The sequence below is a fragment of the Dicentrarchus labrax genome, unplaced genomic scaffold (genome assembly GCF_905237075.1).
Source record: "Dicentrarchus labrax unplaced genomic scaffold, dlabrax2021, whole genome shotgun sequence".
NCBI classification, from domain to species: Eukaryota; Metazoa; Chordata; class Actinopteri; family Moronidae; genus Dicentrarchus; species Dicentrarchus labrax.
In genome coordinates, this window is record NW_026136722.1 from 22,507,491 (window position 1) to 22,534,981 (window position 27,491).

The window sequence follows — 27,491 nt, forward strand, 5'->3', positions numbered from 1 at the left end:
AGCATTAAAATAAAATTTAAAAAAACAGTTTTTCTGAACTAGTTTCTTCATTACATTTATTTCATTTTATTTTATGTCTTCTTTTATTATTATTATTATTATTATTATTATTATTATTATTATTATGTAATCAAGTTCCATTACTTTAATATTATGATATTTGGATTAGGACTATATTTTTTAAAAGGTAACGTTAATTAGTAATTGTGTCATTACATTACATTTTTTAAGTAACCCTCCCAACCCTGCTTTCCACAGCGTACTTTACCTATTGATATCCAGTCTGTTAATACTAAACTGAAGCTGAGCTGTCAGTTTATATTAATTTTAATTCTTGCTGCTTTGGAAATTACACTGATTTCTTCAATAAACTGAATTCTTGCCATACTTTTTACCAAAGGAAAAAACAATATTAGGGTCTGCTTGTACTTCCTTGAGATTTGATAGCGTTTTTATGTCTTTCACATTAATAGTTACAAGGCGTATTGTATGTGCTCCAAAAAATGTTTTTCCCGATACACATGAACGCAGCACAAGTGAGTGATACAGTGGCAGGCAAGGCGCGCTCACGTTAGAGCACGTGAACGCGCCCACGCTCTAATGTTTGGGCGGGTCGCACGGATTCCTGTAGCAACATATCAGAATTTCTCTGAGTCAGTAGGACACTGATTTCAAAACACCTTCTGCTCTAGACTCTCCTCAGTGGAGGTAAATAAATGGATAAACAAAAGTTAGGAGTAATACAATAAAATAAAAATCATAATTCTGATCTAGCTCATGACCTCATGGCCAAAGTAACCTCTTAAGGCCTTTGTATGGAAGCCTATTTCTGCCAATGTGACGGCGAAAAAAGGTATTCTGTAAGTCATTATAATGAGAAAATTTCTCAAAATAATGACTTAACATCTCAAAATAACATTTTCAATATTTTGAATTAGTATCTCAAAATATTGACTTTGTGATACAATGTCATTATTTTAAGATGCTAAGCCAATATTTTGAGAAAGTGAGACAGAACTATGACAAGCAGCTATAAATATTATTTAAAGGACCTGTGTGTATGATGATTTAGCACCATCTAGTGCTGAAGTTTTAGATTGCAACTAACTGAACACAGCTGGCGTCTGTATTTGACAACCTGGAAATGAGAACTGGCAGGAACAGGCTGGGAAGTGTAGGAGAAACTATAATGGCTGCAAAAGGTTGATATGTTTGTTTTGTCCATTTTGGGCTACTGTAGAAACATGGCAGTTCAACATGACGTAATTATTATATTATTATATTCAGGTGATTATACACTAATGAAAACATACCTATGAATATTATATTCCATTTCTGAAAACACATCCTCACTGGACCTCTTATAATTTGTTTAGTAGACTAATACAGTATTACATAATCTCTAAAAAAAAATTCAAATGTAGCCAATATATGCAATCAACATAATGACATTAATAACATTACATTATTAAAGGAATAGTTTGCATTTGGGGAAATATATTCACTCTCTTTCTTGCAACAGTTAGATTATTCTCTCATGTCTGTACATTATATATGAAGCTACAGCCAGCAGCCAGTTAGCTTAGTTTAGAATAGTTTAAAGGCTGGAGATAGGGAGAAACAGCTAGCCTGGCTCCATCCAAAGGTAACAAAATCCACCTACCAGCACCCCTAACACTCACTAATTAACGCACTATATTTAGTTTGTTAAATCTGTACATAAACTGAAGTGTAACAGCTACACATTGTTGTTTTACTGTTGTAGACTCACTTCAGGGAGCTACTGCACTGGCCAAGAAATAGTTTGTCTTAACCCCCTCATTAAAACTGCAACCTTACACTTTGGTTTTGTTTGGATTAAATGCAGGGCTAAGATTGGTTCCTGCTTTGGATGATGTAATACACTAAACTTTTTCATGTCAACTTAGCCTAGCTTACAATTTTTGTACAATATGGTGGTGTCAATATAGCTAGGAAAGCCATCCATCCTCTTGATGCCCTTGGTCTCTAGTGTGTGTCTGTACAGTTTCATAAGGCTGGGGTTATCCTACAGGTCACAATATGTGCCAGTATGCAGAAATATTCAAATACACACGTTTATACTGCATACAAAATAAACTTGTGCTTACCCACAGAACCCATTTTTATTCGAGATCTTGAGGTCAGAGGTGAAGAGGTCCCTTTGAAAATAGCCATGCTAGTTTTAAATTTAACCTAACTTTGGAGCATTATTTAACCCAATTTTCAACAAACTATTCAATTCAATTTTATTTGTATAGCGCCAACTCATAACAGAAATGATCTCAGGACACTTTTCAAATAGAGCAGGTCTAGACCAAATTCCTTATAAAATTATTTACAGAGACCCAACAGTACCACCATGAGCAAGACCTTGTTGACAGCGGCAAGGAAAACTTCCTTTTAAGAGGCAGAAACCTAGGACAGACCCTGGCTCTAGGTGGGTGGTCGTCTGCCACGACCAGTTAGGGTGTGTGAGAAAGAGAGAGAGAGAGACAGAGACAGAGGTAAAGACATGTCGTACTACGCCTCACACGGGGCTCCATTTATGTCGGGCTCTACAACGTAGGGTGTTAGAGTGGTCTAACTGTATTGGTCATCAATTAATGGTTATCAAAAATTATAATTATCAAAAGATAATAGAAAATGATTTTAATTAATATTAAAGTTCCTCTGGGCACCACCCTTAAATAAGGGAACGATAACCAATAATCGATTGATCAGTCTTATAAAAATTACACTAAACTATTAATTCAGAAGTCAGATTATTAATTAAATAGTTACAACCAAATTCATTAATAATAGCTAAAGTGAGAGCTTTGGAGTTCTACATAGAAGAGGTTGGTATCACTCACTCTTGTACGAAATGAAATAGGCCAGCATATGTAAACACAAACATTTATTAATCAGATATAATAAAAGCAAACAGAGGAAAAATACACAATATACAATCTAACTTAAAGGGACATTGTGTAGTGTTTTAAGTATTTTATTAGCTAGAATCAATGTCTTCATTCATAAATGTGTCCTCATTGGTGTAAAATTACCTCTGCCAATGATCTGACTTATCCTCGTAAGCGAAGAATTTCTTATCTGTATATACATTGGACGGGCAAGTCCATGGAGGCTTCCATGTCTTTCTGCCATTTTGAAAAACTATAATCGCAGAGAGGGACATAAAGCACTAGCCTACCTGTCGAGCTAATCCACAACGCGTTTTCGTTCAGAGGCAGCGTCACGTGACTGAAACCAGCTATAACGGAGAAGGAGATCAGTGAGAGGCGCTTGTCACTGTCCCGGCACATTTGAAAGTCTGCACTGCACTTTAGTTAATAATGGAGGATCACACTTATGCCGAGCCACAGGAGAAGGAATCCTCGTCGCCAAAAAAGCAAAAAAGGGAATTAAAAAGGCAACGTGACCGGCAAATTCAAAAAACGAGGGTAAACATCGGGGTAGCTTTTCCCAGGTGGAAAGAGCTAATGAAGGAGAAAGACTTTCAGAGGGACGCTGAAGTTGCCTGCTTCCTCCTCGACAGGTAGGCTTCTTGGTACATAACGGCTACCGTAGTTGCAATACGCATTTGAAAACGCGAGGCACTAGAGAGCACTATTCGTTTGGATGCAAAATACAATTTCACCGCTAGATGGGAGAAATTCCTACACAGTGTCCCTTTAAAATAACTTAAGGAGTGTGTGTGTGTGTGTGTGTGTGTGTGTGTGTGTGTGTGTGTGTGTGTGTGTGTGTGTGTGTGTGTTACGGGGGTCATAAAAGGTCCTGTGTCCTCCGACCAGATGTTTCAGAGTGTGAAATACGTGCTGGTGAGAGGCAGAGAGAATGAGAGGCGGGAGGTTTTGAATCCCTTTCCACGTGTACTGTATGTACCTAGACCGAATATGTGTGATTTTTAGATTAACAGTGTCTTAGAAAGGGAGTAAGTGTATGCAAAGACGATGTCTGTGTGAAGCATTAAACTAACATCACCTTAGCACTGTCTCAAAGACTACAGTTACTACAGTAACCTCAGTTAATCAAATCAACATCACAATACCACAGTAACCTGAATAAAACACATCAGCAACATTAACAATAATTAAACAGTCCTTGTTTAGCCGTTAACTCTGTTAAGTTATCTGTCTATCCCCAGCATGTTACCAACAGTCCAATGGAGATGAAAAAGAGTTTCCGGTGGCGCTCCTGTGAGCCAGGCTGATCAGAATTGTGGTTCTGAAGTCCAAACAGTCTGTGCGATGTCTGCTGGTGCAGGTATCGCAGGAAAAAGCAGGCTTTGTGTTGTGCTATAATCCTATTGTCGTGTGTCGTCGGTGGGTCGGGCCACACCGAGGTCCAAAACTTATCACCCGGGGGGGTGTGTGAACAGGAGCGAAGGTAGATAAGAAGAGAGAGAGAGAGATGATCATCTCTCTGGCTTAAATAGCCATGATGACAGGTCTGGTGTCAGAGCGAATCTTGACCAATGACCGGCCGGTGTCTGGCTGTTTCATTGCCTTTAAGACACACCCTGGCTTCATTCTGGGACCCCCCCCACAGAGGGGTCTGTTATCTGGCAGGCGTGTTTCCTTTGTCTAAAAGACTACTACAATCAGGCCTTTACTTTTACATACAGGCCTCAAGAGTTTCTGAGCACGTGGTCAAATTCCAACATGTCCCTTCGTGTTTCAATTAAACACTTCAAATGAACAAGTTCATATTTTGGGGTATCCTTGGATCCCAACAGACAGTAGGACAGAGACCGAGGGAAAGACAGAATGACAGAGACAGAGACAAAGGTGCACAGCAACAACTGCACAGAGTAGTGACTGATGGTGAGATGATGATGAACATGAAGAAGATGATGAGGACGACAACAGCCACATGGATGGGGGACAATGAGCAATGATAATAGTAATAATAGTAACCGTAATAATACTACTACTAATAATAATAATAACAATAATATCAGTGATATTAGCAATGGCAGTCAAGCAGGACCATGGCAGGAGGCTCCACCAGGATCCATGAGAACCTGCGAGACGAGAAAACACAAGAACTCCGGGGAAGAAGTGAAGTTAGTAACATGTATTAATGGGACATGAATGAGTGCAGAAAGAGAGCGAGAGGAAGAGTGCATCATGGGAAATCCCCCGGCAGTATAGGCCTATAGCAGCATAACTAAGGGATGGTTCAGGACTCACCTGTTCTACTTTTAGAGACTATAGGAACCACAAGTAGCCCTGCATTCAGAGAGCGCAGTGTTGTTATGTAGAAAGTCACACAACTGTTTGGTGACTACTTTCTCCAGAATCTTAGAGAGGAAGGGGAGGTTAGAAATCGGTCTATAGTTGGCTAAAACCCCTGGGTCAAGAGTGGGCTTTTTAAGAAGGGGTTTAATTACAGCTACTTTAAAGGACTGTGGTACATATCCTGATAATAAAGAAAGATTGATCATATCCAGTAAAGAAGTGCCAATTAAGGGAACAACTTCTTTAAGCAGCTTAGTTGGGATCGGGTCTAATAGACAGGTTGATGGCTTCGATGTAGAACGTTTTAAAGTTGATTCAATTCAATTCAGTTTTATTTGTATAGCGCTTATTCATAACAGAAGTTATTTCAGGACACTTTTCAAATAGAGCAGGTCTAGACCGAACTCCTTACAGCATTATAATTAGTGCTGTCAGTTAAACGTGTTATTAACGGCGTTAATGCAAACCCATTTTAACGGGGTCAATTTTTTACTGCGAGATTAACGTTCGTTTTGACCTAGCACACTTTGTAGTTTTTTTCACATGCTGTTGCAACAACTAGTAACGTTAGAAAAACTACAACACCACACCGGATCTAGCTAGACTGAAAACAAAACAACAGGCACGCCGCACACACTTGTTTAAGAGTAGTAGACGTTACGTTTTGAGTGGATGGCGAGCAAGAGAGGCCGAAATGGATGCCAATAATATTCTGAATGGAAAGTTTACTTTTAAAAAGTTGCCAAATGGTTCCATTGACAAGACCAAAGTGATCTATGTGTTCTGTCGTTGTGAACTGAGCTATCATCACAGCACGTCCAGTCTGAAATACCACTTGATGGCCAAGCACACAGCTGATGTGAATTCTCCTCCCCTCGTCAAAGCCAGGCGACAATGGATGACTTTTCACTAAAAACAACATTTGCACAAAGCAAGCCGATCCACTTTACCATTTTGATAAGGGCATTAAAATGAGAAAAAATAATGGGACAAAAAGAAATCAAGGGACATTTAGAATAGATAAAAATGTGCGATTAATTGCGAGTTAACTATGACATTAATACGATTAATCGCGATTAAATATTTTAATTGTTTGACAGCACTCATTATAATGCAGCTTGATAGCAGAAAAACAGTCTAAATATATATCTGATTCTACATTTGTTAAAATTCCTGAACTTCGAGAGACAGCGATACCTGTTGAGGGCATTTGGTGATTCATTTTGTCTCTAATATGTTATCATAAAAGAAGCTCATAAAGTCATTGCTACTGAGGGTTATGGCTGTGACTCTCTGTCAGCCTGGCTACAGTGCTGAAGAGGAACCTAGGGTTGTTCTTATTTTCTTCTATTAGTGCTGAGTAATAGGCTCCTCTGGCATTACGGAGGGCCTTTCTATAGGTTTTAAGACTATCTTGCCAAACTAGCATAACATTGTTTGTAGCAATGGATGCATTAGGTCTTCTAGTTTCATATACCAGCATCCTCATTCTAGCTGAGCCCGTTACAGCCTCTGAAGAGTGTTGTGACAAATTTGTTAGCGCATCATCTCTGTGTCTTGCAGAGGCATACCTAGTAAACAGTAATACAAGTTTGGATGATATGGCGATTTAATCTTTCGGAGGCACAACAAAATAAAAACTTTTTCCAACAGAGGGGGGTTGCTTATGCCAAGCTAAGCTAACAGCTTCTGGCTGTCGCTTCATATTTATTGTACAAACATAAAAGTGGTATCAATTTGAATATGTACTTTTTACATCCTTCCAATGCAAAATAATAATTAATGAGTTAATTGTATTTTAATATGTCAATGGATTTAACAAATTAAATGTGTGTAACATTAAGGAGGATCTATTGTCAGAAATGTAATAAAATATTCATAGGTATGTTTTTATTAGTGTATAATAACCTAAAAATAAGAACTGTTGTGTTTTTGTTAGCTTAGAATGATACATTTTTTTTATCTACAAATGTCGCAGGTTGCCTATTGTGGAATCCACCATATTGAACCACCATGTTTTTACAGTATCCCAGAATGGACAAACCAAACACTGATTCTAGATAGAAAGGAGAAGGTGAAACAGGTGAGTTGCAATCTGTAACTACACTGCTAGATGCCACTGAATCCTACACACTGGACCTTTAAATACAAAATAATAATTAATTCAAGTTTTTGGTGATCGTGACACACTCCAGGCTCTGTACACAGCCACCAAGTGTTCCAGCTCTCATTTGTCATGGTTCTTTGCGCAAGTTTATTTAAGAACCACCCTCCCAGGCTTTAGGGGGATGAGAACAGAGGCATTCTTCAGCTGATTGGTGGATAAATCCATCCTTCCCATCTTGTCTTACAATCCCCACACAGGAGGAGTGTGTCAAGTCCACTGTAGGCACACACTTCTCTGTCAGCAACTATAGATATAACTGGAATATATCACACCAGGGTATTTATTTTCCCTTTTCTATATCAGATTTGGTCTTCATCGATCTGCAAATATGACAATTAGAACAGTCCGTCCAGACCGGGGACAACATTTCCGGCCCCGCATGCACTGCCTCAAAAAGGTGGGTGGATATTATCATCATTATAAGTAGTAAATAGTTTTATTTAGTTCTTTAATTCTATATAAACTGCTGGTATTTTATTTGTAGTATTATATCCCTAATTTAATTAAAGACAAGTTTTATCACAGATATATTAAGTGATTCAAAAGTTAAACTAGACTTTCTGGATTACCCTGACATTTTCTTTAACTCGTTAAAAAAATATGAAGCACATTCAATTTCCCTATTTCCTACTCAGCTTTTTCAGAAATTAGGATTTTACATGAGGGACCTCAGAGGGTTTTTGTACAAGATTTACACATGATTGGTCTGCCACTAGAAGAGCAGGGCTTGTGAGAGATCATCTCTAATTCCACCTTAAAGCTAATTAGCTTTGGTTAATTAGCAGGTGTCACTGCAGCTGAAATATACTCTACAGTTTAGCAGCATAACCTTCTCCTAAAATGAAATGCTACCGAGGTCACTGACACATTAAGGCAAATGACAGACGGACAGGACAGAGTCAATGACAGAAAGAAACAAGAAAAATGTTCATTTTGACTTTAAAATTTCCTGAATAAGAATTTGACAGGTCTTATAAATTGATTGGATTAATGACATTATTGTTACTTATATAAAGTTGCATTTTTCAGTCTCTTTTAATGTGTTTTGGGGAAAAATGTTGCATTGGTCATGCCATAACAACAACAAAATGAAAACAAAAAACACTTTTAATTGATTGATTTAGATAAGCCTTTTAAGTTGCAAACATTATTTTGATGAATTCCCCTAACTCAATGTAGTACATTTGTTGAATATCATTTCATTAGAAGTTGCCATAACTCAAAAAGATTAATGCAAACTGAATTTGGGGCAAATATTTTGTTTTAGAGTTCATGGAACCTCAACCGATTACCCTTCATATGCTTCGCACTTTTGTTTGCCAGAATGGATGTGAAATAGGTCTTACAGTGCATTCATAATGGTCTCAAAAAGGTCTTAAAAAGTCTAGAATTGAACCTGTTGAAATCCTGATAAAGCATGTTGAATTGCCATGCTTCTTCAGTGGCCCAGAATGGACAAACCAAACACTGGTTGTAGAAAGGGACTTTTTTTTGTGAGTGTGCAGCCACCATAGTTTCTCCTATACAGTATGGACTGTTATTCCCAGCTTGTCAACTACAGTCGTGAGCTGTGTTCAGTTAGTTGCAAAGTGGAACTGTACCACTAGATGCCACTAAACCCTACACGCTGGTTCTTTAATTAATTCCTGCAAAAATAAAGCAAACACAACAGTAAATGATGGCGGTAAACATACGTTACATTAGATTTGAATCATGTGATAGACAGTTTTAAAGTTACTTACACTTACTTACCACACTGGGCACAATTTCGGACTCAGTGTCTTGCACAAAGACACCTAGACATGTGGACAGGTAGCAATGGGAATTAAATATATATATGGCTATAATGGACAAGCTGCTCTACGGACCAAGCTACAACTGCATCATCTAAGGTGGGGTGGCTGTGGCTCAGAGGCAGAGCGGGTTGTTCCTTAATCGGAAGGTTGTGGATTCGATCCCCCTGTCCTGGTGCCACATGTTGAAGTATCCTTGAGCAAGATACTGAACCCCAAATTGCTCCTGATGCCGTGAATGTGTATGAATGTTAGTTTCTGTTCGATGGACTTTGCCATCACTGAGTGAAAGGGTGGATGTGGCATGTAGTGTAAAAGCGCTTTGAGTGGTTGGAAGACTAGAAAAGCGCTATACAAGTACAGGTCCATTAACCATTTATTGCACAAATCTTTTTTATAATATTGTTAATTTCATCTAATTTACAGTTTGCACATTAAGGTATGACATCACTTGTCCCTGTGAGGAATCATTTCTAGGATTGTTTGGGAAGTGAAAGTGAGCTATAACGTTAATTTACATGTAAATCACACGCTACCACTGCTTCACAGTGGTGGGGTGAAAAAGTTAAAAACTTTACTGTAGCAATAGCACAATTTAAAAATCCTCCATTGCAAAAAAAAGTCCTGCATACAGTGATGAAGTTTTATCAGCAAAATGTACTTTAATTTTTTTAACTGCTGTACTGTATAGTTAAACTGATAACATGATATCATATTTTAGAAGTTGATTATTTGTTTGTTTGATCATCAGAAATACAGTAGTGTCTTCCAGTGTCCAAGAAACTTTCACCTAAATTTTCACAGCTGCTACTAAAATGGCACTTTGTGTACATTTTAATCTTGAGGCCTTGTCTTCCATAAAAGTCCTGTGTGATAATGTAGTTTTAATAATGTATTATTTCAGTTTCACACAGAAACCTGGGGGAAGGTAAATTCTAGCACAGGAGTAGGCTACTGAAGGTTGGGCTTTGGGCTAAACTAATGGAGTTGTTATGTGCGCTACACTTAAAGTCCCTGTAAAGGATTTTTGATTTTGTAAAGATTTCTCTTTACAGGATTTTTAATGGAAATAGGCATGACTTCATGGCAATTCTATCCCACAATGCAAGGTATTAAAGCAAAGGCAATCCAATATCGTCTGATAAGCAGGCAAGATTAGCTAACATTCCACTAGTCATCATATCTGCCCAAATGGCCTTAACTTTAATGACTGAAAAAATATTAAAACCTACAAGTTATTATTTTTTAAAGATTCACTCTTTGATTTAAATCCCTAAACTCGACTGTGAACTGATTTAAAGCTGATATGAATTGCACAGTGTTTATGTGGTGCCTCTCTTTTCCTGAATGGTACATGTATGTGACTGTGTTTACTACAGTGTGTCCTCAGTGTTCTTTGATTCATATGAATGAATCCTGGTTGCCGTCCCTCTGCTTTCAGCTGGAGGCCATTGTGGTGGAGATGCAGGACTCGAAAAGTGGGGTCAAGGGCTCGGAGCAGAAACTTAACGTCACTACCATCCCACATGTCATCGCTGGTGAGACATACAAACACACACACATTCACAAAGCATGAGAAAGTTCTCAAGACTCAATATAAATCAATAAAAGTATTGAATTATTTAAGTTATATGTTATATAAGTCATATATTACATAGTTTTCCTATGCAATGACAGAATATTACAGGGTTATTAAAGCCTGCGTACTATGCTTTATAGGGCACTGTAACAAAAACAGGATGTGTATCTTAATAGCTGCATTTACAGATATTTTATATTTTATACAAACAATGTATCAAATGACTGTGAAGTGAGGAACACACCGAGAATTATTAACAACTCTTTGGCTTAGGGTGCTTTTTAGCCTCTTTCAGCAACTAAAGAGCCAGATATTAATGCTGTTTTTTCAGCTTGTTCTGCAAGGAATATTGCATAAAACAGAGTTTTTTACCTAAAGAGTACAATATATATATATATATATATATTTTTTTTTTAATTAGAACATTTCTACACATAAATATTGCCATTTGTCCGTCAAGCTTTCTTTACTGGAAAGCAGGGGCGTTTTCTGTCTTTTTTGACTGGGGGGCTCGAGTAGGGCAGTGACTTATGCAGGGGTCCTATTGGATATTGATCAATTATAAAGCCTTGAACTGTTGTGACTGTTCTTTCTGGACTTAAGTGTCCCTGTTCACTCTAAATTTTAGGTCCTGTCAAAGGCTATGCTCACTTTCTAGAACGAAGACAAAAGATGACTTTAGAATAAGAAAAAAACAGCTTTGCATTATTTAAAGCACAGACTGAGTGAAGATACTGACGGGCTGCCTTGCTGTCTAAGCCGCTAACACAGGCTAAATAAGGCAGCCCACAATTGGATGAGATCTGGACAGTGCTTTAGAAGCCAAAGTGGATTTTTAATCCGGCCTAAGAACTGCGAGGGAAAGGTCAGGTCAAGCAACAACCTCTGTAGCTGACAAATGAAGCCAACACAAAAGTAACAAAAACTGCAGTTCCTTTAATGGCCACTTGAGGCTGGCTCCAGCAGTGAGTCAATCTCCATAAGGCCCCATATTAACATGCCCAACTTTACAGCTGAATTTTTATTAGAACTCACTCGTTTAAAGGCTTAAATGTATGCATAATTAAGGGCGTGGGCACTTGAGAGACAGGACTGCCAAGATGGTGAGAGCCAGAGCCAACCACACTGAGCTTCACAATAGCATGTTATACTGAAATTAGCATTTAGCTCAAAGCACCGATGTTTCTTTTTTACCTTGAGTTTTGTAACGCAGTGTTTGTTTAAATGCAGACTTAATTAACTAATGTATGACAACTTTTATTAATGATCAGTTTATGAACTGATTATAATCAAACACAGGGTTAAGGTATGTAATTATTCTTGTGGCACACTCCACACTCCACACTCCACACATCCTGAAACGTTTTAAAGAAAAACTTTAAAATTATTTTCAGCCATTCTGATGCCATAAATGAGTACGTACAAATACAAATAGTTTGAGGAATAGCAAGACATTGAGGGTTTGTTGAATAAATTGAATAATTTAGTACAATGAGTACAGCTGTGGCTCAGAGGAAGAGCGGGTCATCCTATAATCGGAAGGTTGTTGGTTCGATCGCCGGCTCATGCCGCCACATGTCAAAGTACCCTTGAGCAAGATACTGAACCCCAAATTGCTCCCAATGTTGTGCATCACTGTGTGAATGTGTGTGAAAGGGTGAATGGGGCACGTAGTGTAAAAGCGCTTTGAGTGGTCGAAAGACTAGAAAGGCGCTATACAAGTACAGGTCCATTTACCATTGACCATATGCTCTCAAGTCTCTAAAGACCTGAAGCATACACTTACAGTTGGACTTTGACTGGTAGAAAAGTGATGCACATCCATCCAGAGGCTGGAGTGTATTTTATTAACTGTGTGTGAGTGTGTGTAGTCTGTGTAGTGTTTGAGCTTTTGTGTGTGTTTCGACACAGGTAAGGACATCATTGCATGGACTGCCAACAAGATGAAGACCACTCCAGAAGGTACAACACTAAAATCAAAGATCAGTTACTAAAACGTGACCACATATGTTGTTCACAGCCTCCTCCATTCATTCCCTGTTACTGATTGTGTTCCAGAGGCCCAGGCCTTTGGCACCATGTTAGTGGCCTATGGCTACATCTACCCTCTGCAGAACCACAAGAAGCTGGTCATGTGCAATGATGCCAGCCTCTACCGCTTCCAGGTACAATTCTGACTTCTCTTTGTTTTGTTAAGAACAAATTGTGTTGTATTGTTAAGATAGAAAGACACTTCGTGTTGGTGGGCTGTGGCTCAGAGGTAGAACGGGTTGTCCACTAATCGGAAGGTTGGCGGTTCGATCTGAGTATGAGTGTGTGTGAATGTTTCCGTTCTGGTGAGCAGTTGGCACCTTGCATGGCAGCCACTGCCATCAGTGTATGAATGTGTGTGAATGGTGTGCATTGAGTGGTCGAAAGACTAGAAAGGTGCTATAAAAGTACAGTCCATTTACCCTTTGGTGGCTTGAAGATAACTGATTGTTCAGTCTCATTCCCAGCATCAGTATTTGATGACCAGGGAATGTGACTCAACAATCAAGTTTCTTGGCTCTGATTGGTTGTTGTCATTAAGGCCCGGTTGATTCTTACACTACTCCTGCACTAGGAGGAGGCCAGAGGAAGCTGATTTTTTCACAGATTATCTGTCTCATGTACTACTACAAAAAGTTATTTTCATAAAAGTTATATACTGCAGCTTTAAATGTTCGAAGAGTAGAACATTTAAGTCCGGCCAGAAAGTTGTGATGTCCACTCATCGCAACCTTTCTGTGTAATATGAAACTTGCTTTATTTCAACGATGACTATTCGCTCTATTGTGAATGGAGCTACATGGAGATACTGGCAGGAGTATCTGAAGACTTTTATAACTCTCTGAAAGCCCAACAGAAATGATATGACACCTTCTGACATGTCAGCAGCTCAAAATCATGTTTATAAGTAATTCTCATAAAGTCAGAAAGAGCCATCAAGTACAACACTAATAAAACAATGTAAAGTAGGGTAGTAGGTCTCCAGTACCCCAAACAGAAGAGTAGGAAAGTAACAAAACCTGAACCTGAAGCTTTATGTAACCTAAACTGCAGCCAAAACCTGATACTGTGTTCATTAATAGATCACACTGAATCACTAATACTTCTCCAATCTAAACCTTTTCAGACGCCATACTTCTGGCCTACACAGAAATGGGTTGCAGAAGACACTGACTACGGTGGGTACAGTATGTCATATGGGGTTGTGTAGTATGACCCTGATAGCAGTCTTCTCTGACTGTGGGTGAAATTGTGTGTAAAAGTGTATAATACTTTTTCTAAAGTATAATTTTGTTTTATTCTGACTATAGCCATTTACCTGGCAAAGAGGAACATCCGCAAGAAAGGCATGCTGGAACCCTATGAACAGGTTTGTGTACGGGTATATAAATAATTGTGTTTGTATGTGTTTGTGTATGTGTAAGACAGTGGTTCCCAAAGATGGGGGTCCGAAAGTTTCACAAGGCCTTATTGAGTGTAAGTAGGGCTGTATCCCATCTCGGCCCTGACAACGTCCACCTGTGCTCCTGTGCTAGGCTAGTGTTGTCCCACAATTCCCCAGTGCTCCCAGTCCAGGAAGTCTCAACCAATAGGACTGCTAACTGCACAGCTAACTGAGCTAACTAACGGCAGCTACAGTTAGCAGCAGCTAGCGGTTACTTTAGCTTACGACAGGTGGCCAATTCTTGCATATATCTCCTTTCATGTGCTGCAATGAGTGAACCAACTTCAGCTTCATACATTTAATACAATGCAGTACACACACAGTATTTCATGACTTTTATGGCTGATTGTCTCACAGCTCTTTTTAGCGTGTCTTTATTGTTTCTTCTTACTAGATGTACATCAGTTTGGTTCTCCATAGACAGATGGTGAGTGATTTTCCTAACGTGCTGCTCAATGTTGTCACTATACTTGTGTTTTAAACAGGCACATTACAACCACCTCCATGAATGGCTGAACCACAAATGGGACTTTATCGTGATGCAGGCCACTGAACAGTACAAGTAGGTGGAACCATTACAGCTATTAGTACTTTCTCTTTTTCTAACAAGTAACTGGGATCGAACTGGGATCGAACTGGGCACATTCGGATTATGCATCTTAAAGTCTCCTTCAGTCAAAAATGTATTTTGCTCATTGGCTGTGATGTTGCTGACTTCTGCAGAGTTTGCTTTCACATTCATCAACTAAAGGAGGAAATCTTCTCTGTCCTGACCTTAATTCCCAAATTTAAAGACGTATATGTACCAGCAGGATTGTTCAACCATTGTGATCAATTAACCATATAACACCTCTTACTGTTGTGCCAGTGCCATTCTTTGCTCTTCTTTCAATGAAGAAATACTCACCAGTACTGATATCATCAACCCAGATGGTTCCGTATAACAAACCACCTGAAGCAGTCAGATTAGGATTCCCCTCCAAATCAGACAAAAAGAAGCAGTAGAAACATTATCGCTTTTTCCACAGGGGCTGCCAGAATCACCATAAAATGAAAGTTCCTTAAAGGGGCTTTAAGTAAACAATCTGTCAATCTGTTTAAAATTTTGGTAAATTCTTAACCCCACTTCTATTTTTTTTTATGTTTCTGTGTGTGTCTGTGTGTGTGTGTGTGTGTGTGTGTGTGTGTGTGTGTCTGTCTGTCTGTCTGTTTATGTGTGTAAGGGCTGGTAAGGAGAGGAAGAAGCCGGATCGTGTGGTGTTTGACTGCCAGGAGAGGGCTTACTGGATAGTGAACAGGCCACCGGTCAGTGTGTGTGACGCTGTGTGTTAGATATATATATAATATAATACTTGCTGTACATTTATCATGAAGCTGTCCTGTGTGTTTCCAGCGTCGTACTCACAGTGCTATGGACGGTGGTCCAGATTGTCTTTTTGATCCCACTGCGGATGAGGTAACAGGTCAGTATACACACACACACACACACTCACACACACAAACAACAGTGGAGAGATTGAGGTCAGCTGGTCTTTTAAGAAACTTACTGGAGCTTAACATGGAGAGCAGTACTGCTGGACTGATCTCTGTAGACATATCCACTTAGAGACTAGAACCTCCCACACTCTCTTACTCCTTTCCTTGCCTTTCCCTTTCTCTCTTTTCCTTCTCCTTCTTTAACGTTCACACACCAAAAAAAATCACAGTTTCAGGCAGTCCAGTCGGTTTTCAGATTTGAAAACTCTATTAATGCTGGTTTAAGTTAAAGGTTGAGCTTTGTAGAGTTTTTTTTTATCAGATCACATTTACTGTCAGGATTTCAGATTTAAAATGCTCTGATTACACTGCTCTCATTGACATCTGCTTCATAACTTAACATAATTGTGAAACTGTCAAGGAGGGTTGGAGATAACACTGAGGTTATTGATTATAGTAAAATGTGAAACTCATCGATTTTCAACTCTGTTTCAAGTTTTGGCAAAGCTGCTGCTTGTTCTTTCTAAGAAATCTTGTGTGACTTAACTTTTACTGTTCCATTATACATTGTAGGCAGAGGTGGGAAGTACAAATACAAAAGTTACTGTACTTAAAGCTGCAGTAGGTAACTTTTATAAAAAATAACTTTCTGAAATTGAAACTTTCACTATATCCTGACAGTAGTACATGAGACGGATAATCTGTGAAAAAATCAGGTTCCTCTGGCTCCTCCTAGTGCTCCTAATGGAATTTGTAAGGATCCACTGGGCCTGAACGCAAACAACCAATCAGAGCTGAGAAAGATAGTTGTTGAGTCTCATTCCCGGGTCCCAAGGCTAACACAATCATGGTGTCTTTTGGCTGAAGCCCTTCTACATGTAGTTCTCATGTCATTCATTGCATTTTCCCTTGTCTTGTCTTTCTGTCTTTTCAAACAGGTCTCCTTATGCTGATGAAGATAGAGAGTAAAGCGTTACAAAATAAAATAGTGTTCAGTGTCATTTTTGTGTGAACTACATTTGTATCAGGGACTACGGGTGGAAAATAGCAATTTGCTAAAACCCGGTGCAATGCATGTCTCCTTGTTATATGCAGGGTTAATGTTTTATTGTGCACTGTCCCTGTTCAAATAAAAGAAATAATAATAATAATAATATAATTGTGTTTCATGTAGTCTTAAAAAACGGTCTCTCCAGGGAATAGTGACGTTAGCATGTGTGTTTGCAATTGTGTCTTAATTCCTACAATAATTCTATGGTAAATTTGTCATGTGGGAATTTGTTTTAGAAATTGTACTTTTCTACAGAGGCCCTAGGGGGATAGTTTTTCGTGTGTATGAGTAACTTTTTGTTTTGGTTGCCCATGTTCCCTTAGGGGCTCTGTACTTTCCTGCAAAAAAATATAAAAAAAGTAAAATTTAAAAAGTAGACCAGGTCAATTTCAACAAGCCAGTTTAGACTATTTTTTACTTACACTATGACCATAGTAATTTTTTATGGAAACCCTAAAGGGCCATGCATTCATACATTTTATTTCCTCCGTTTTCCCGTGATAACGAGTTAATTTTCTCGAGATCTCGAGATAACGAAATAATTAATTCGAGATCTTGTGATAATGACTGTAAAAGCAGGTACAAATATGGAATTTTATTGTTGAATTTCTCCAAATTGGTGCAGTAAAAATGCTTGATATTAAGTATACTTGTATTCTTATATGTGTAGAAGTCAAATATACCATCCATAGCCAGGAATTATTGAGCAATATGTTTTTACTGTACCTCAAATATGAGAAAAGATGCCACTTGGAGGTACAAATATGGAACTTTTGTTTTGGCATTTCTCCACATTCTTGCAGTAAAAATGCTTGATATTAAGTATGTTTTTTATTCATCATGGGCGCATGAAACACTTTAATGTAACATGTTTTATTTTAAATTATAGCTTACTTTTCTTAATACCTTTATTTTGAAAACCGGAAGTGAATACGCTGTAAATTTAAGTGCGGCTGATTTGAACACGGAGATCGGAGTAACGGCTGGCTTGACCGCAGTTATCATATCACAGTCATTACCTTGCGATCTCGGGAAAACAAAGTTTTCGTTATCTCGAGATCTCGAGAAAATTAACTCGTTATCACGGGAAAACAGAGAAAATAAAATGTATGAATGCATGGCCCTTTAGGGCTTCCGTAGTTTTTTCTGAAAAGATATAGATTCTTGGCTGCGATAATCACCAAAAGGTCCTTTACCCTGGAGCAACAGTTTTTTTGTTTTGTTGCTGTTGTTATTTTCCACCTTTCTTTAGCCATAACACCATGGGTAGCATCAGCATGTCCCTCAGTTATATTTACATATATACATGCTTTTATAAATGATATAAGACAAATAAACTAATAACAATTTTTTTTTCTTCTTGTCTTTCAGAAAATCAGCTTTGACCAGTACAGACGCAAGGTAAGTCATAGTATTTCATAAGTAATCTGATCATAGTACCATTGAATCTCCAAATGTTGATGGTTTGAAACTGTAATGTCTGTCTATAGATATGAGAATTTTACAAAAAGTTTTTGTTTGTTCAACTCTGTCTTAGAACATGTTCTATCAACAAGCCATCATGAGGTCAAAGGTCAAATCTAGCGTGTCCCTTGGAGCGTAAGTTTCTTATCTATTTGGAAACATTTCTAGAGGTTCAAAAGAATTTGAGGCATTTTCTTGTAATTTTAGTGATCAGTTAAACCACTGGTTAGACCAGTTGAACACTGAAACAGAGGCTCTGTGAATTCTGTCGGTCTCATAATAATTCTGGTACTGCAGACTGGTCAAGTACATCACAACCTATAAAAACCACGACCCGTTCCTGGCCCCCTGTCTACCCAGCAACCCCTGGCAAACAGACAATGACGCATACTGGACTCTCAACATGAGAAGGTGAGGCCTGCTGCTTTTTCTCTTTCTGTCAAATAATCAAAGTTACTTAAATTTCTCAATCTCAAATCAAAACTGTAACAGCACATCTCTACACGGGAATTACATTGTGAGCTTCTGTTTTAGATTTGGGTGTAAATCTACTGAATTGCTCTACAGCACAAAATAGGAAGAGCACGCTTTTGAAAACTAATTTTGTTTTCCTGCACATAAAATTTGTGTTCCCTCTGACCCATAGAGGAGGTCTGGGCTGTATTATGAAGCACTTTGGATGACTGTGTTAAAAAGGTGCTATATAAATAAAGCTTTACTTACTTACTTACTTACTTACTCACTTTCTTTCTATTATGTAATGTTTGTGTGCAGAGTTGATGTCCCCACTAAGATGCGAGTAGAGCGCTGGTCCTTCAGTTTGTTCGAGCTGCTGAGCGACCTGCGAGGCCGAGACGACTTCAAGAGCTTCCTCAAGAAAGAGTTCAGTGGTACGTTGTCAAATGTTGTTAAAGTTGCTAACTTCTTCTCCGTTCCTGCAGTTAGCAATCCACCCTCTCCTCCCCACATCGCCATGCTGAAATGACCAAATTTAGAGAACAATCTACAATTTCCTAAATGTCAAGGTCACTGCATAGTCCTATTTGAAATGATCAAGACAGGAGTAAAAGAGTTGTATTTTAAGCATATTTCATGAGTTACATATTTTCTGAAGCACAGTATAAAAACTTTAATGACATATTTGAAAAAGAACATTGATCAAAATTAGAGAACACTTTCAGATACCTCCCAGTTATTAGTGTTAATCTGGCACCTGGTGCTAATTTCCTTAATTATCTGACAAACCCTATTTAACTTTCCAAAACTCTCCAGTTTTCACTGACTTTGCAAGATGGTGAGCTGTTCTAAAGTGACTGAAACCCTCTGGCAGCAGGTTGCCAGATGAAGGCCAAAGGGATGACCCTATCAGTCATAGCAAGAGAAGTTGGTCGTTCCAAATCTCTGATTTCTAGAATATTGCATCTTTACAATGTCACAAACTCATTCAAGCCCCCAAGAAGGCTGGTCATCCACGAAAACTGTGGATGACACTTGAACAGTGGACCAAAATCACACCAGAGCAGAGACTAGTGATGTCCTGTGGCCACAGATGTGCTGAAGTCATTCAAAGCAACAGCCTGTACACTTCCTACTAATTGTTGGCTGTTGTAACCTTCAGAAAGTGTTGTTATAATATTTCTCCGTGCTACAGTCATTGCTGTTCTCTAAGATTACATTATTTCTGAAAAAATGTTCCTCAATTGTTCTTCAATTTTGATCTCTAGTGTATAGTCACATTTTAAGTTCTCTAGCTAGCTAGCTCTAGTGTTTTTCTAACATAAGCTTTCAGGTGTAACTATATAGCTAGCTAACGTTTTTGTAACATTAGCTAACTAAAGATGTGACTATATGTTGCTTTTATATTTTAACCATCTTTAAAATGTGATTATCTTTTAAACATAGATTAGCCTAGCACACAGCTTATCTTAGTACAGGAAAGTACTAGAAACTGTCACTGGAGCACAGAACAAAAAGAGTTGGGACTTATGAAGGGTAAATTGTGATATTGCTGCTCCTCCCACTGTTTCTATATGCAAACACATGGATGTAAAGACATGCAGTGTGTGGTTCCTTCAGTGGACAAACAGGCTCTTCCACAAAGATCACAGTATTTTTGGTACCAGGGATTGGGTGTCCAAATGAATATAGTTATTTTTGTGTGTGTGTGTGTGTGTGTGTGTGTGTGTGTGTGTGTGTGTGTGTGTGTGTGTCTGTGTCCCAGGGGAGAACTTGGCTTTTTGGGAGGCAGCTGAAGAACTGAAGTGGGGCACTTCATCTTCCATGTCAGCAAAAGCAGAGACCATCTTCAAGTAAGACAAATAAATTGTACTGCTTATCTGTGTGTGTGTGTGTGTGTGTGTGTGTGTGTGTGTCTGTGTGTCTGTGTCTCTGACAGACCCCAGTCTGACTTAGGCTACCTTCGGGGACACATGACTAAAGACCAATGTCGGCTTGTCCAATTGGGGACAAAACCTGTATCCCCAAATTGGGATTTGGTTAAAGTCAGGATAAGGGTTAAGGTTAGGCAAGCAGTGGTTATAGTTTGGGTTAGGGAAAGTCTTAGGGCTGTCCCCTTATAGTCAACTAAACTGGTGGAATCCAATGTCACATACTACTGTAAACAGGCCTCACATGTACAAGTGTTGTGTATCTGTCTATATACAGTACATACAGTATGTTGATCGTGCACTTTCAGTTTGCCATGAGTCAAATTCCCTCTTAAAATAATAATAATAATTAAAATGTAACTATTACTAGAATGACAAACTATAATACTATAACAACTAAATGTTATACCTTATAAAATTCAGCATTTAAGGTTACATATTGAAGATCCACTTGTATGTTTTCTCAGAGGATGTGCAAGCTTGCAGCTTTCACAATAAAAGAAAATCCTGACGGCTGATTAGGCTTGATGATATTTAACTGATTTAAATATTAAAAACCCTGTGCAGTCATTTTCATTTATCATTTCTTCACAAAAACAACACATTTTCATTCTCACCCGCTGGCCGCCTGCCTTAAATTAGTTTATTTTTAAATTTAGTTTACCTGTGCCGTAACCGCAAATTTATATAAATATATTTTTTACCCGTACACAATGTTTTTGCGGGTTACCCGCCGCATGACTCTGAACTGGAGCACCAGCATCTCCAAAAGAACGGGCCAGTAATAAAAATCTTTCCACAGTCCATCCAACAATCACCAGCACTGGTTTGGTTGAAATAAACCCCTAATTCACAGAGTTAGAGATGAAAATATTTGTGGAAAGGGCTGAAAAGGCCGCAACATAAGCTAACATTAATCCTTGGGGAAAATTTCAATTAAATTTTATTTGTATAGCTCCAATTCATAACAAAAGTTATCTCAGGACACTCTTTAAATAGAGCAGGTCTAGACCGTACTCCTTATAACATTATTGACAGAGACCCAACAGTACCACCATGAGCAAGCACTTGGCGACGGCATCAAGGAAACATTTCCTTTTAAGAGGCAGAAACCTCGGACAGACGCCGGCTCTAGGTGGGTGGCTGTCTTCCTTGACCAGTTATGGTTAGAGAGAGAGGGGGAGGGGGGAAATAGGGTGCTATGAGCTCTTTAAGATATGAAGGGGCCTGACCATGAAAAGCTTTACAGGTGAGGAGGAGGATTTTAAATTCTATTCAAAATTTTACAGGAAGCCAGTGCAGAGAAGCTAGTACAGGAGAGATGTGATCTCTTTTTCTAGTTCTTGTCAGTACTCGTGCTGCAGCGTTCTGAATTAATTGGAGCATCTTAATGGACTTATTGGGGCAACCTGATAATAAGGAATTGCAGTAATCCAGCCTAGAAGTAACAAATACATGGATTAGTTTTTCTGCATCCGTCTGTGACAGGATGTGCCTAATTTCTGTAATATTACTTAAATGAAAGAAGGCAGTCCTAGAGCTTTGCTTTATGTGGGAATTACATGACATGTCCTGATCAAAGATAACTCCAAGATTCCTGACAGTGGTGCTAGAGGCCAAGTTAATGCCATCTAGAGCAACTATATCTTTAGACAGTGAGTCTCTGAGGTTTTTGGGGCCAAGTACAAGAATTTTGGTTTCAGTTTAACATCAGCAATTTGCAGCTCATCCAGGATTTTATGTCCTTAAGACATGTTTGTAATTAGACAAAGATAATTGATTAATTCCATCAGGCTTGATCGATGGATATAATTGTGTGTCATCTGCATAACAATGAAAGTTAATGGAGTGATTATCCTAATAATGTTGCCTAAGGGAAGCATATACAAACATACATGGGGGGCGGCTGTGGCTCAGAGGCAGAGCGGGTCGTTCCTTAATCGGAAGGTTGTGGGTTCGATCCCCGGCTCCTGGTGCCACACGTCGAAGTATCCTTGAGCAAGCTACTGAACCCCAAATTGCATGTGTATGAATGTGAGTTTCTGTTCGATGAACTTTGCTATCACTGAGTGAATGTGTGTGAAAGGGTGAATGTGGCACGTAGTGTAAAAGCGCTTTGAGTGGTTGGAAGACTAGAAAGGTGCTATACAAGTACAGGTCCATTTACCATTTACAAAGTAAATAGTATTGGTCCAAGTACAGAACCTCCATGACTAACTGAAGTATTGATGGAAGATTCATTGTTAACATGTACAAACTGAGAACGATCTGATAAGTATGACTTAAACCAGTTTAGTGCGGTTCCTTTAATGCCAATTAGATGCTAATTAAACGATACAGAAACAAGTCCATTGTCTGAAACATTTAAAAGGTTGTTATGAACTTTAACCAGTGCTGTCTCTGTGCTGTGATGAACTCTAAATCCTGACTGAAAATCCTCAAATAAGCTGTCGTTTCGTAGAAAGTCACACAACTTTTTGGCGACTACTTTCTCCAGAATCTTAGAGAGGAAGGGGAGGTTAGTATGACGGAGTATTAGGGCCAGACTAAGAGAAAAAAATATTATTTTTGGGGGGGAAATTACGAGAATAAAGTCATAATATTAGGTCTACGAGAATATAGTTGTAACATTACAAGAATAAAGTTAGAAATCGGTCTATATTGGCTAAAACCCCTTTTTAAGAAGGGGTTTAATTACAGCTGACAATAAAGAAAGATTGATCATATCCAGTAAAGAAGTGCCAATTAAGGTTATGACTTCTTTAAGCAGCCTAGTTGGGATAGGATGGTTTCGATGTAGAAATGATTGAAGTTAATTAATGAAGGTCGATAGCAGAAAAACAGTCTAAATATATATCTGATTTTACATTAATTAAAGTTCCTGAACTTGGAGAGACAGTAATACCTGTTGAGGGCATTTGGTTATTCATTTTGTCTCTAATAGTAATAATTTTATTATAAAAGAAGCTCATAAAGTCGTTGCTACTTAAAGTTATGGGGATATGTTGCCAAGTGCTTGCTCATGGTGGTACTGTTGGGTCTCTGTAAATAATGTTATAAAGAGTTCGGTCTAGACCTGCTCTATTTGAAAAGTGTCCTGAGATAACTTCTGTTATGAGTTGGCGCTATACAAATAAAACTGAATTGAATTGAATTGAATATGTGGCTCAATAGAGCTGTGACTCTCTGTCAGCCTGGCTACAGTGCTGAAGAGGAACCTAGGGTTGTTCTTATTTTCTTCTATTTGTGCTGAATAATAGGCTCCTCTGGCATTACGGAGGGCCTTTCTATAAATTTTAAGATTATCATGCCAAATTGAGCGATATTCTGATAATTTGGAAGAGCGCCATTTCCTTTCAGATTTCTGCGCTTTTTGCTTTAATAACACAATAGAATCTAATGTTGTCCGTAGTGAGCCTGCAGCACTATTAACAAGATGATCAATTTGGGAGGGACTAAAGTTATTATAGGACTCTGTTATATTCAGACATGGCATTGAATTAAACATTGATGGAATCTCCTCCTTAAATTTAGCTACAGCACTGTCAGATAGACATCTGCTGTAGGAAGTTTTGCCTAATGGTTTATAATCTAGTAATATGAATTCAAAAGTTGTTAAATAATGGTCAGATAGAAAAATATTTTGTGGGAAGACTATTAAATGTTCAATATCAATGCCATATGATAGAACAAGGTCAAGAGTGTGATTAAAACAATGAGTTGGTTCATTTACACTCTGACAGAAGCCAATTGAGTCTATTAATGATATAAATGCATTACTAAGGCTGTCATTGTCAACATCCACATGAATATTAAAATCACCTACAATAATTACTTTATCTGATTTAAGGAGTAAACTTGATTTCAGAGTATGGTCCAATAGCGCGGTACACTATAACAAATAGAACTGGCTGCAGTGTTTTCCAGTTTGGATGAGAAAGACTAAGAACAAGGCTTTCAAATGAATTATAATTTAGTTTAGGTTTAGGGTCCATTAAAACCCTCAAATCATATATAGCTGCTACTCCACCTCCTCGGCCTGTGCCTCGAGGAATGTGAGTATCAATATGACTGGGCTAACATATATGACTTAGGCTAACATACTCCTCGTGGGACAAGCAGGTCTCAGTAAGACAAAGTAAATCAATGTCATAATCTGATATTAATTCATTCACTAAAACAGCTTTAGAGGACAGAGACCTGATATTTAACAGTCCACATTTCATTCTCTTATTTTGTGCTACTGAGGAGTTGGTTTTAATTTTTATTAGATTTTTATGTTTAATTCCTCTTGTTTTTATTTCTTTAAATAAAAAATGATCAGCCATGCAGTGTGATATTGATGTGGAGTGACTGTGTCTTCAGGACCTTCCTGGCCCCGGGTGCCCCCCGCTGGATCAACATTGATGGCAGAACAATGGGTCTGACAGTGAAAGGCCTGGACCATCCTCACCGCTACGTGCTGGAAGCAGCTCAGACACACGTCTTCCTGCTCATGAAAAAGGTGTGTCTGTTATTTCTAACCCTCTTGCTAATAATGTCTATAAGTCATCTTTTAGGGTGCTTCATTATAAGTGATAAATGGTTGATATGAGGATCTACTGGCATTTCTGGCTCTCCGTTTGGACAAAAAACTTATTTAAGGTCCAGTGTGTAACGTTTTGTAGAATCTATTGTCAGAAATGGAATATAATATTCATAGATATGTTTTCATTAGTGTATAATCACCTGAAAATAAGAATTGTTTTTGTTACCTTAGAATGAGCTGTTTTCACCTAGAGTGGGGTCTAGAGTCCACCATATTAAACCGCCAAGTTTATACAGTAGCCCAGAACGGACGAACGAAACACTGGCTGTAAATAGAAACATTTTTGACACTGTGTCGAGAAAGCCTATCAGCCTTCTACTGGGGCCTATCTGGGCCTACAGAGGTTACCAGATCAGACATCCTTTAGTCACTCTATAATTGATGATACAAATAACTGAGAGTTAAACTGAGAATGAAAGCACTTTTTTTTCTAAGTTGTTTTTTTTTTGGCCTTTTATTGCCTTTAATGGATAGTGACAGCTGAAGGTAGACAGGAAAGGGGGGTAGAGAGAGGGGATGACACGCAGCAAAGGGCTGCAGGTTGGATTCAAACCCTGGGCTGCTGCAGCAACTTGATACATGGTCGCCAGCTCTACCAGGTGAGCTAACCGGGCGAATGAAGGCACTTTTGAGTAGTGAACCTGAGGTCACCTGCAGTCTCGTGTGCTTTCATTGGTACAGGACACGTTCTTCCGTTACCTCAAGTCACCGGTGTACAAAGAAATCCAGAAGAAGGCACTGAACCCTGAGCCTCATAACTTCAGGTAAACCAATCTCATCCCTTTTAAAATATGCATGTGATTCTTTGCCGTTTAATTTTTCATCTTTCAATGCTGTGAGCGTCACAAATGAAATTCCATTGACCTCTGGTACATTGGTGTGGAGGCAAAAATCTTAAAGACAAAGCTTTTTTTGGCGTTATCGGTCATAGAGGTGTCTGCCTTCTCTCCAATATAAAGGAACCAGAAGGTACTTGGCTTGTGGCGCCAAATGTGCCAAAAAAATACATTTGAAAAACTCAACAGCCATGTCTCTCTGGTCAGTGTACTTTGTGGCCAATGGGTCGTTGTTGTTTTTTTCAAAAGAAAATAAATGGAAAATGAGTAAGGGGCGTTTTTGTTTTTATTTTTATATTAGAAAACAGGTCATATTTTTATTTTTAAATTGGCAGGTGTAGTTTGGTAGAAAGAAAATAGTTCCTACAGGAAACTGCTCACAACAAGGTCTGTGGATTATTTTGAGTAACCTGGTCATGGTTTCTGGAAAGAGACATTGCTGCTTTACATAGCTTTACAATCATCTTGAGCTCTTCATGTTTCTGTTTCCACCCTAGTCCGGCCCAGCTAGAGCAAAATGCGCGGAACCTAAGCCCAGGCATCCATCCCATCATCCTCTGGCAGCAGGAAGAGGAAGAGAATGCCAAGGCCGCTGCTGCCTCCGCCCCTGTTGACGTCAAGGCCATGATGAGCAAAATAGACAGGAAGAAGTAGAGATATGCAGTGGAAGTGTGTGTGTGGGCAGGGTTCTACATGTCACGTCACACACACGATACCAACACAGGAACCAGCCCTCTGTTATAGGCTGCGTAGTATATTCTGTATATATATATATATATTTGCTTTGTTCTTCAGTGTCATGCCAATGGATGTTGTTCTGTTTCAGCAAATTATTAAATGTGTATATTACTGTTCTAAATGTCATATATATAATCATGAATATTTCTTGTTGGAAACCCAATCAATCAACTGCAAACAGACAAAACGACTCTTGTTCTTGTAAGAGGGATGGGGTTTTATATGCCTGTGCCCAGGGGTCCGATGTCTCATAATGCAGTCATGGTTTTCATGGATACATATTTAAATAAAAGACATTAGAATTAGGCTGTAAATATCAGACATATAATTGAAACTGATGACCTTCCCTGTTTGTTAGAAAGTGAATTTCAGAGACTTGCTAACTATGTTTTGTGTCTATACAGTTTACACAAATGTTACTGTAACTCATGTTAAATACTAGACACTTTTTAGAAAATATTTTTATTATATATATTACACTAGCTGCTTTGTCCAAAGCCAAGCCTATTGTTTGTCAGATTTTCACTAGAGCTGATTAAACAGCATTTTCTTAGTTATGTTTCATGCATATTACTTCATACAAGATATGAAGGTGTGAACACTGAAGGCACTATAGCTTCTGTTACTGCAGTATGTATATACTGCTGCCTACAAGACATGTTTTATCAGTTTTACT

General features: G+C 38.5%; 1 protein-coding gene across 1 annotated transcript; it reads left to right on the plus strand.

Annotated features, from left to right (window-relative positions):
• Positions 1-7,628: 7,628 nt before the first annotated feature.
• Positions 7,629-26,776, plus strand: rgs9a (regulator of G protein signaling 9a). Its single transcript, XM_051386926.1, has 17 exons — positions 7,629-7,825; positions 10,663-10,759; positions 12,712-12,762; positions 12,859-12,965; positions 13,958-14,009; positions 14,142-14,200; positions 14,761-14,837; positions 15,499-15,580; positions 15,669-15,731; positions 18,174-18,203; positions 18,340-18,401; positions 18,564-18,677; positions 19,041-19,156; positions 20,488-20,575; positions 25,019-25,157; positions 25,923-26,005; positions 26,575-26,776. The coding sequence occupies exons 1-17, from the start codon at positions 7,757-7,759 to the stop codon at positions 26,729-26,731; spliced, it is 1,446 nt and encodes a 481-aa protein (XP_051242886.1). The 5' UTR covers positions 7,629-7,756; the 3' UTR covers positions 26,732-26,776.
• Positions 26,777-27,491: the final 715 nt, after the last annotated feature.